This window comes from Phoenix dactylifera, chromosome 8, assembly GCF_051530095.1.
Source record: "Phoenix dactylifera cultivar Ajwa chromosome 8, Ajwa_hap1_PhDact_Kaust_v1.1, whole genome shotgun sequence".
NCBI classification, from domain to species: domain Eukaryota; kingdom Viridiplantae; phylum Streptophyta; class Magnoliopsida; order Arecales; family Arecaceae; genus Phoenix; species Phoenix dactylifera.
The window spans coordinates 4,875,907-4,886,957 of record NC_143197.1 but is presented as its reverse complement, the minus strand read 5'-3'; the positions used below and the strand labels follow the sequence as shown (position 1 = coordinate 4,886,957).

At 39.3% G+C, this 11,051-nt stretch overlaps 1 protein-coding gene across 4 annotated transcripts; it reads left to right on the top strand.

The window, feature by feature from the left end:
- The first annotated feature begins 2,046 nt into the window (after nt 1-2,046).
- On the top strand, nt 2,047-10,516 carry KT2 (potassium transporter 2). Of its 4 annotated transcripts, XM_039124351.3 has the most exons (11): nt 2,047-2,125; nt 2,309-2,791; nt 2,934-3,034; nt 3,217-3,451; nt 3,537-3,782; nt 3,927-3,980; nt 5,141-5,401; nt 5,901-5,953; nt 6,037-6,160; nt 8,418-8,672; nt 9,166-10,516. In XM_039124351.3, the coding sequence occupies exons 3-11, from the start codon at nt 2,996-2,998 to the stop codon at nt 10,236-10,238; spliced, it is 2,340 nt and encodes a 779-aa protein (XP_038980279.3). In that variant the 5' UTR covers nt 2,047-2,125; nt 2,309-2,791; nt 2,934-2,995; the 3' UTR covers nt 10,239-10,516. The 4 variants fall into 4 exon arrangements, with proteins under 4 accessions (XP_038980279.3, XP_038980278.3, XP_088558606.2 ...); XM_039124350.3 differs by lacking the exon at nt 2,047-2,125 and having other exon boundaries at nt 2,417-2,816; XM_088702480.2 differs by lacking the exon at nt 2,047-2,125 and having other exon boundaries at nt 2,473-2,823.
- Nucleotides 10,517-11,051: the final 535 nt, after the last annotated feature.

The following is an 11,051-nucleotide window of genomic DNA, read 5'->3' as shown; positions in this document are numbered from 1 at the left end:
GTAGGTGGTCCGCCGATCCTCTCAAAATTATTAGTCATGACACTGGTTCTCCTCTCGCACTCATCACATGAGCCTGGAATTCTCCGGCAAAGCTGGTGAAGGTCTTATCCATGCAGGCCTTCAAAAAGGAAAAGATAAAGGTTTCAAAGAGGACACTTTGCCTCGAGCCACGATTCAATGGGCCGCCATTTCTCAAGATGAGGGAATCACAGCCAATTTATGGGCCCCATCGGAATAGTGGGCATCCTAGAGGGTGTACGGGCTCCATTGGGTCGTTCTCAAGGTCTCTTTCTTGGCCGGTTATGATTACGTAAATTATGAAATCCAGCTCTATTTAGTATTCTGGGTGAGGCTTGACGTAATCCAATTAATTGCCGAGGTCCACTGATCTCTAATGGTGCTCGTTGAGGATTCCTTTTTCATTTCATGGTAGGCGTCCATGCTGGAAGTGAGACAAGTATTTGATCACTACAGAGAAGTCTACAAGGATATGATCATTGTTTGGTGTTTTTTGGAAAGTGGTGTATATAAGGTGCAATTTTATGTTGAAATATGGTGTTCAATCCTCTCCTGTTGTCCAACCACTCCCGTTTATTACCACTCTTCTCATATGAAATAGAAGGTCTCACACGGAAGTTTGAACTAGACAGGACCAGAACTTTCTTTGGATTCACTGACTCTGCTATTCATAACTTTAAAACTTTAGATCCCTAGAATAAAATACTATTGGGATCTGATTCTTAGCCTAGACGACCATCATTGGTTAGGTGAGAGAACAGAAATTTGATTCCATGTAAAGTTGGTTCTCACTTCGATCTCCTAAAAAAATTCCATGGGTATAGTCGTCTATTGTGAATCTAGACTGTAATCTAAGTAGAGTGGGTATAGAATAGCAGGGAGTGATGAATCCTATAAAGGGGCATTTGGTGACCCAAATGGGATCATCGTGGTAATCCTAATCTTGAGATAATCTGATCTCCAGCGATCTGAAACCACTTTTTCGTATACACCAGTACCAAATTAAATCTGAACTCTTTATGTGCCGGTAGTTCCATCAATTTTGGGTTATGCTTCTTTCCAAATGGAGAGTTGTTTCGGTGCCAGATGCGAGCACAGGCTGCACCATTGTTAGCTAATTAATTAATCGGACATTCTTCCCGACATTTTGGATTCGATGAAACCAGGAATACCTAAAAATTAAAATAAACAGAAAATCAATCAATATCATTTTATTTTTAAATGTCTTTTTTTCCCGCCTGACGGCCTGACATCTGCTACGATGTGATTCAATTTAATTTAATTTTTTGCACCTACTTTCTCTTCACCCAAATCTGGAACCCCAATCGGCTCACCCTTTTCTCCTAACGAAACCCTAGCTCAAGAAAGTTTCTTCGGGTTAAACGCTTTTCTCTCTCCCAATCTCAGTCCCTTTCCATGTGTTTCAACTTTCAAGCGAGATGTCCAATGGCTGGTAGCTAGCTGTACATCTGGAAAGAACTCGCATTAATGGCGGCAGAGCAGCTCCAGAGGGGACCAATCGTCACCATCTAAAGATCTTCCCGTTTAGGATTTGCCTAAGAGCTGTTCAACGAAGCTTAATTAGGATTTCTGGATCATTTAAGCGATGAATTGGAGAGCGCGGATGATGTTAATGGCTCCATTAGTGATTCACGCAAAGTAGATTTCGTGCGGGAAGCCCGAGAAGATAGTGACGAGCGCGAATGGGAGGTTTTATCTGGAAGTGTTCGGTTACGGAGTAATGTATCAGAGAGAGATCAAACCAAGTGGGTCGAGTTCGGGAGCAGCAGCTTTCTTCGAGAATCGCTGGTGAAAAAGATCGTATTTTTACTGCTTTACTACCAGTTCCTTTGATGGGTTGGATAAAGGTGAAGGCTTTTGGGGAGATCAATGAAAAAATGAGAAGTGGGGACTAGAGTTAGGGTTTGGTCATTTGTAGCGTTGTGTGTGATTGTTGTTTGGTAACGATCGCTTTCAGCTCTGGTTTGTCCAAGAACCGCAGCGGTCCACATGATTAGCCCCCAACCAACTCTTTCCAATCCGGTCTTCTTTAGCCCCATGGTTTGCGCTTCCTGCCCTGCTTTCCCTCCTCCACCGAAAGGAAGTGGTAAAAATTGCATCTTTTTTGCTTTTTTTTCCCCATTCTAGTTTTTAATATGAATCAAATGAAATGGACACGGAGTGAGAAAAATATTTACGGACTCGAGAAGAGGAAGTGGATACAGGAAAAAAGTTCTTCAATTTTTTCTTATTTACAGCTCCTTTCAAGTTCGCATTTACTATGTCACAGGGTTGTTGGCCGGCATTAAAAGCAAGTGGGACATAGGAGATATTGGCACACTTCTCACGTGATGCAGCTTGCTTTGCTTATCTCCATCTTTGATGCTTTGAGGGCTCCACCATCTTGTTGCATGTCATTGGCTTTCTTTGAGGGCTCCCCTCTCTCACTCCCCTGAATCCCACCATTTTCGTTTATTCCGTTCTCGAGGCCTGGAAAAAATTCTTGTGCATGTCGGTGAAGAATGCTTTGGGTTACGTGGATGGATAGCTTTGTGCTTCACATGGCTCTGTCTTTTACTTCTACCCATGTAAATTTTTTATTCAGAGGATGGTCTCTTACACGAAAGTGGTTCGCTTTTCATGAATGCATTGTAGACATGGAGAAAGGAGGCTGTGTGTAGAAATGCCTTCCCTTGTTGTATACTTGGGTTCGGAAGCATGCGAGTAGAATGATAAAAAAATTGTGCAGGGAAACTGCTTGTCTCAGTCTTAGGTATGGAACAGCGAGGGCAGACTGTGTGGGTGGTGACGATTGCTTCTTTTGCTTTTTTACCCATTGTCTGAAATCTTCTTGTTTTAGGTTGTTCACTTTCTCTAGCTGCATCTATTAAGAAACTCATGCTGTCCTAATGCAGATCTACCTGCGGAGGACGCATAGAATAAAGGCTATATCTGAAGATCAAGTTTTAGCTTGATAATGAATCCTGATTTAGGAAGAAGTTTCACTGCTCCAAAGGTTTGTTCCCCCTTCAGTAATTTTTTTTTCAGTTGTTAAGTTCATGTATCATCTTCAATTCTTCCTAGAGCTTGTTTTGGTTCTCCAAGCTTTGGTGATAACATGTTTTAGGTGTTAGCACCTAGGTTTTTCTTCTTAGTTTGGTGGGTTTGCTGAAAACTTGATTACCCAATTGATTTCAGAAGGATTCTTGGAAGGCCATCTTGCTTTTAGCATATCAGAGCCTAGGTGTGGTGTATGGGGATTTGAGTATATCCCCTTTGTATGTTTATAAGAGCACCTTTGCAGAGGATATAAAACATTCAGAGACAAACGAGGAGATTTTGGGTGTGCTTTCGTTTGTGTTCTGGACTCTTACCCTTGTCCCTCTCTTCAAGTATGTTTCCATAGTTCTTAGAGCTGATGACAATGGTCAGGGTACGTATCAACAGTTTCTGAAATTTGTTTTCTTGAAGCAATAGTTTTGTCCTTTTATTGACATTATTTATTTATGATGTTGCAGGTGGTACTTTCGCCCTATATTCTTTGATATGCAGGCATGCCAATGTAAGCCTTCTGCCTAACAGACAGGTTGCAGATGAAGAACTCTCCACTTACAAACTGGAAAGCCCTCCAGAAACAAATAATAAGTCAAGGGTGAAAATTTGGCTTGAGAGGCATAAGAACTTGCACACTGCCTTGCTAGTAGTGGTTATGCTTGGTACCTGTATGGTGATTGGAGATGGTGTACTCACTCCAGCTATATCAGGTGCTTCCAGTTTTCTTTTATTGAGTTTTTTTTTTTTGTGGGGTGGGGTTGGGGGATGGGGGGCTTCTTTCTCTTGTTCTGGTGCTCAAGTTTCCACATTATTTGCTAATCTTATTCTCTTTTTTTATTTTCCCCCTTGGTTAGTTTTTTCTGCAGTTTCAGGACTCGAGTTAGCCATGTCCAAAGGCCACCATGAATGTAAGCTTTTCTTCTATCGCATGAATCAATTTTTTTTTTGGCTCCAACAGCAGTCCATTGATAGCTCTAAGAAAAGCCTATTTTACTAGTCTCTTGTTATAAGTGAAGACCACGTAACTCCCTTGTTACTTTAGTCTTTGTTTGTTTCTTTAGGGTACAAATCTCTATTAACAAGAAGATGTCAACACAATTAACAGGTCTGTGGAAGCAACAGATGACTTGAGCTCCTTGAACCAACATTTATGCTGCTTTTTATTTTTTTCCCATTTATTTATTTCTAAATTTCTGGTCAGGGCTAAGTTGTATGAGACCCTATGGAGTAAGGGTTGTGTAACAACCAAGATCTCACCCAAAATAGCTAGCCGGAAGGTATTATTTGGCTTTCTTGATTCTGTATAAGTATTGAAGATCTACTCAGCAAATAACCGATGTGGGACTAAACACACACCCACATGAGTCCTCATAGGTTGCAATAATCCATGTCCCGTATTCCTTGGTCAATATTTTCTGCTGGTTGTTTTCTCCAGAGATCTTTTTAATTTTAAGGAAATATACATTTTTCCTCTTTCTTATTCCAGGCTTATTAGAATAAATATGGCAATTTTACTGTCCTGTTGTACCCCTTCCCACCCCCTCCCCCACTAAGAAAACAAAAAGAAAAAAAAAAGGGTCATGGGTCACTGGTATTATTCCTATGTTGATATTTGTAGCCAGTCTAGGAATGCTTCTCCCTTGCACAAGTCCATACAAAACCAGTAGAAGAACCACAATAACCAGGTTATAGCAACTACATATTGATAAACATTTTATTGTATGAATACAGCAACTATCTCCCGGACTGTTCTTTTATTTTAAAGTTAATTACAATTTGGCATGTTTTATATGCCTGAGTACTGGATGAAATTAAAAGGCATTTTATGTTGCAATCACTATTTAAAAATTAAAAAATTATGTTCAACTATTTGACATTTGGAGAAGTCCAAACAAAACTGGATCTGATGGTTACTAATTCTGAAGCAAAAAACTGGAACTTACATGTATTAACTGTTAGCGTGGGTATATAATGCAAATCCACAGCCATGGATGACTAACAATTACATGTCAAGTCTCTCTAGGGTGTTTCTTTTTGCTATCTGATGACTTTTCTTTTTTGTCTGCAGATGCTGTGGTTCCAATTACTTGCTTTATATTAATATGTTTATTTGCCCTCCAACACTTTGGTACTCGTCGGATTGGATTTCTATTTGCACCAATTGTCCTGACTTGGCTACTCTGCATCAGTGCACTTGGCATCTATAATATTGTTCACTGGAACCAACATGTTTATAAAGCCCTTTCCCCATATTACATGTTTAAGTTCCTGAAAAAGACGAAAAAAGGTGGCTGGATGTCCTTGGGTGGAATTTTACTGTGCGTAACAGGTAAATTCAGGAAAATGCATCAAAAACTCAGAATTCTTTTTGCACTCACTAAACCAGAAAATATAGTTGACCTTATTTTACATGGAGATATCTGTAGCTAACTTAATCTTACATAGAGATCTCTGACAAAAAGAAATATATGGCTTTTTACAAAGCATGTCTCTAAGCAATAGTCATTTTGAAAACAGGTTGCAACAACCCAAGACCTCACCCAAAAAGTTTAGCTAAAAGACGTTATTTAGGTTACTTGGCCCTATATAAGTACCCAAGATCTACTGAGTGTATGGCCGATGTAGGACTAAACATAGACCCTCACAGTTCCTAAGACAGGTTGTATATTGATATTTGAAGGAAGTCAGAACTATGCCAGAAAATGAAATTAGAAGGCTGCATCAGTGTCTATAGAAGTGTTAGAGCACAATGTAGTAGCATGTATTTTGTATAAAACTAATTACAACTTGGATCAGTATACAATAACTTGCATTGACTGCCATTACAGGATCAGAGGCAATGTTTGCAGATCTCGGACACTTCTCATACACTGCAATTCAGGTGCTTTTGCCTAGCAATTTATTTGTTTGTTAATTTCTTTTGTTCATGTTTTGACTAAATCTTCTATTCTATACCTCTTGTAGATTGCTTTCACTTTACTAGTGTATCCGGCACTGATTTTGGCATACATGGGTCAAGCTGCTTATTTATCAAGGCATCATAGAATCTATTCAAGTTACCAGATTGGCTTTTATGTTTCAGTTCCAGGTAAGTATTCCATTTCTCACTTCAAGGAACCATTTACATATAAGTATTTATTGGAAAGTAGTGATCTATAACTTTAAGAAAAATAGTCGCTCGTCTGACTACTACGTCATATTAGCTAAATCTATATTCATGCAGTTATCTTACTGAGGAGCAGATATTTTTATTTGCTCGTCAGCTGGACATATGTGATTGCTCAGAAGTTCATTCATACACATTATTCACATAGATGGATGCAAAACAAGTATCTTACCCATTCAACTAAATAATGAAAAGATTCTTGAGGGACAGAAGAAATTGCATCCAAGAGTTGTAAACTCATGGAGGGAGAGTTTGACTGCTGTATGAACTGGTTATTAATGTATTAGAAGTTATAGATTTGAATGGATTAGAAGAAAGGCACATAATAAGATAGTATGTTCCAAACAGAGCAAGGTGAAATATATATGGGAAGTAGCTAGATCCCATAGAGGAATCATTCAAAATTTATCAACTTGGTTTCATGTGAAGATGATCAATAACTGGGGTGTTTCTAACTCATGAATTGATGTGAGTGAAAACTGATTTTTTCCTAATGTTGATGTAGAATAGGAACTCAATAGACTTCCAAGAGGACCTATTGAACAATGAATAGGAAATTGAATGCATGTCCTGCTATTATATGAATTAGGAAGCAGTCACAAAGGGAGTTTTGTTGAGTTTGTTTATGTAATTTGCATGTTCCATCAGCAAACTTAAGTAAAGCCCTACTATGCATTTTTGGCTAGTTGTAAAGGAGATCTCGCTGCATATAAAAAGTAATAAGTTCCCTTGTTGATCCTATTTGGCATCAAACAGAGACAAGTTGTTTGTGAAGTGACTAGGAAGAATTTGAACTAGTCTGGCCATATGTTCTCCTTTATACGTAGGAAGGGTAAAATTCTACCTCAGTGTTGATCAATTGGTCCTGGAACAAACACTTAATAAGTTGGTCTCGGTAAAATTCCAGTAGAATGGAGTATATAGCTCCAATAGCCATGCCCCAGTTGGAAGTACGGAGGGTTCTTCACTTTTAACTTTTACCACAACATTATTCTTGAGTGCTGTGTAAAGGAAAACAGATCTCCTTTTTAGCATCATAGGATGTTTTGTTCCTTTATCTAAACTTTCTGCAATTGTAGTGTTTAAAAGACATTTTTCTAGTAGTGGCTTCAAAAGCATAATGGGAAATTGTTTGAATTTGTTGCTTAAAGACGCAGAAAAAGAAATTTGAAGATGGGATTTTGACTTCAATCCTCCATGCTGATTTCTGATGCTGCAGGCACTGAGGTCTCAACACATCACGATTGACTAAGAAATCATATGAGTCCTGGTATATTTTTGCTTTGGGAAGGGAGAAAAGGGGGGGTTTGGGGGGTGTTAAGATCTGCACAATCAATAGATGGTTGGAAGGTGAGTTGCCCTTGTCTGCTTGGTGCATGACTGAGATAAGAGTTATATCCCCATTGATCAATAGTGGCGGTGATGAAACAAACGCTTTAGTTTAAAAATGTGCAAAGGTTGCATTTGCCATTATATTATATAAATTCAATCAACAATTTGTTGCCCATACTGATAGCCACATCTTGCTGTCCTTGGATGATTATTTTCATTTGCCACAAAAATCGTATAATGGTTTCTTCTGGGTGTATTCTCTTGACGATAGTGTGTTCTGAGAAACATCTTGATAATGATATTTTGGTTGGGAGAATATGACACTTTAAGAAATTGCTGATATCAAGAATCTTTCATGCAACCAAATCCTCAAGAAGGGTTTGTTAGACTTACTGTGGATTAATCAACTGTGTTAGACTTATCCTCAATATCAATGAGTTCTTGGCCTCTTTTAAGTCTGAACTGGAATTATCGGCTGTGTTCGACTTATTCTGGTGGCCTGTGGGATTGGTATTGATAGCTGTGGATGGAACTAAAATGCTGCTCAGGTTTAATTGCTTCGTTTGCAGTATTAATTTCTGTAGAAGGTGTTATTTGCTTTTCTACCCAACAAACTTCTTCTTTAAAATGGTCTTACTTTATATGATATGCTCCTTTTATTATGCTAATCCAACTAAAAAGGTTTCAGGCTCCTTTTCAGAAGTATTTATTTCATAATAGCAAATAATATAGCATAGTTTTGACCTTTCATGTTTTTTCTCATGATATTTTGTTTGATTTGAATCAGCTCATTCATGATCAATATGAAGAACCAAATTTGATTCTTAGAATATTTTTTGGTTTGTAGAGAGTGTAAGGTGGCCTGTGCTTGGACTGGCAATTTTAGCTTCTGTGGTGGGAAGCCAAGCAATCATTAGTGGAACATTCTCTATCATAAACCAGAGCCAATCGCTCGGCTGCTTTCCTAGAGTCAAAGTAGTGCATACCTCAGAGAAAATTCATGGGCAGATCTACATCCCAGAGATCAATTGGATGCTCATGATCCTCTGCATAGCAGTTGCTGTTGGATTTAGAAACACAAAACACATGGGCAATGCATCTGGTATGTTAGAACTGGAAAATCGCTCTTTCCTTTGATATTTTCAGTAGTTTGCCACTTATGATACCACTTATTTCCAGGATGCATTCTCCACTCAACCAGTATTATAGAGCTTAAATCAAATCAAAAATAGCCTGAGTACATTGCATTTTCCAATGCTTCAAATTTTGCTTTCAACGAAGATGTCCATATTATCTATATTGCATACTGGTTGCCCAGCATATGCTACCTTTATCAAATGGGCTGTACTTGTACAGTGAAGGCCCTCAAGCTCTTCTCATATTTCTAATGGAGGACAGCAAAAATTATCATTTCCTAATATTACAAACATATGAGATATATCCATATTATAAACCCGTTTAATTTAAATCCTCTTAAGTCCCCTATACTACTGCACTAAATATTCATATGACCGACTACTCTACAGTATTCTTTCTGTTATTATGCTAAATCCCTTCTGCACTCCTAATTTTCTTTTCCTTTGTATGCAATGCAGGACTAGCAGTGATCACAGTGATGTTGGTTACTACATGCCTCACTTCTCTAGTCATGATCCTTTGCTGGCATAAGCCCCCACTCCTGGCCCTTGCTTTTCTTCTATTCTTTGGCTCAATTGAGGTCCTCTACTTTTCTGCCTCCCTCATCAAATTTCTTGAGGGTGCCTGGGTCCCCATCCTCCTTGCTCTCTTCCTCATGACTGTCATGTTTGTCTGGCACTACACGACAATCAAGAAATATGAATTTGACTTGCACAACATGGTTTCCTTGGAATGGCTCCTTGGACTTGGTGACAATCTTGGTATTGTCCGCGTTCCTGGCATTGGCCTTGTGTACACGGATCTCATCTCTGGCATACCTGCTAACTTCTCCCACTTCGTCACCAACCTTCCAGCATTCCACCGCATCCTAGTTTTTGTCTGTGTTAAATCTGTTCCTGTCCCTTTCGTGCCTCCTGCTGAAAGATACCTTCTGGGTTATGTTGGACCACCAAACCACCGGTCATATCGATGCATTGTTCGATATGGGTACCGTGATGTCCACCAGGATATCGACTCTTTTGAATCTCAGCTTATTGCTAGTTTATCTGACTTCATACGGTCCAAAGCATCATATGGTGGCGTGCGGTCTGGTGAGTCAATGGATGGGGGTGAATGCAGACTCACTGTTATTGGGAGCAATGCACTCGCATGTCCTCCCAAATATGATTTTGAGGAAAACATCCAACCGGCTAGTGTGTTAATTGAGTTCCCTGACAAGGGGAATGCAATGGAATTAGCGCCTATTAGTACAGGGAAGAAGGTTCGCTTCTTTCTAGAAGATGACGATAGCTCAGAATTGTATAAACATGTAGAAGAAGAGCTTGAGGATCTATGCGAGGCACGTGAAGCTGGGACTGCATTCATATTGGGGCATTCGCATGTGCGAGCAAAGCCAGGGTCATCCATCATGAAGAAGGTGGCAATTGATTTCGGATACAACTTCCTGAGTAGGAATTGCCGGGGCCCGGATGTTGCACTGCGGGTGCCTCCAGCATCACTGCTTGAGGTCGGGATGGTTTATGTATTGTGACTTGTGAGCTGAAAGCCTGTGCAGCCATGTAAGTAAATTGATCCCTTCGATGTACTATATTATGCGAGGGACACTGGCAGTTCTAAAATCATGGTGGAGCCTCAACTGCCTGAGGTCGGGATGATGCATGTATTGTTAGCTGAAACTTGCACAGCCATGTGAGTAAGATCATCTCTGCCAAAATGTTTTGGGAATGTACTATTGTATCTCAAGAGAATGTAACAGCGTGACAATACTTGGAAAATCTTTGATTGAATGGATCTGAGAATTAACTAGTACTGAGTATCTGGCTGTTAGATCTTACCTGAAGAATTAAGTAAAAATTTGCAATTGTCACATCTCTCATGTTTAATCAAAGCAGTCTATGGGAATGGTTTCTCGTAGCTTAATTTCACTATATCTTGCTCTGAGGATTATATAGTTATTATAATTACACTAAGTACTATTTTGGTCATTGTTGGCATGGTGAAAGACTTGAAATATTCTCAAATTGTGGTTTGGTCCTCATTCCCATCTTACATGGTTTGACACAAGGCAGGTGGCCGTTTTCATGCTTTGCGACTTAATAAACATAAAAGGACAAACAAATACATGAATTGCTTTGATGTCAATATGTCTGATTTCCTTATTCTGTTCGCACATTGTTCACAATGTATTGCTGCATGACCTGAAAAATGGGTTGAAACTCTGTATCATTGCCACTATAGCATCTGCAGCGTGGAAAAGCATAGAATGGCGCTTACTCCAAAGGTACGCCCTTTCCTTGGAAACCAAATGTCCCAGGTTCTAAGAAATTACAAAAATTGATATAAG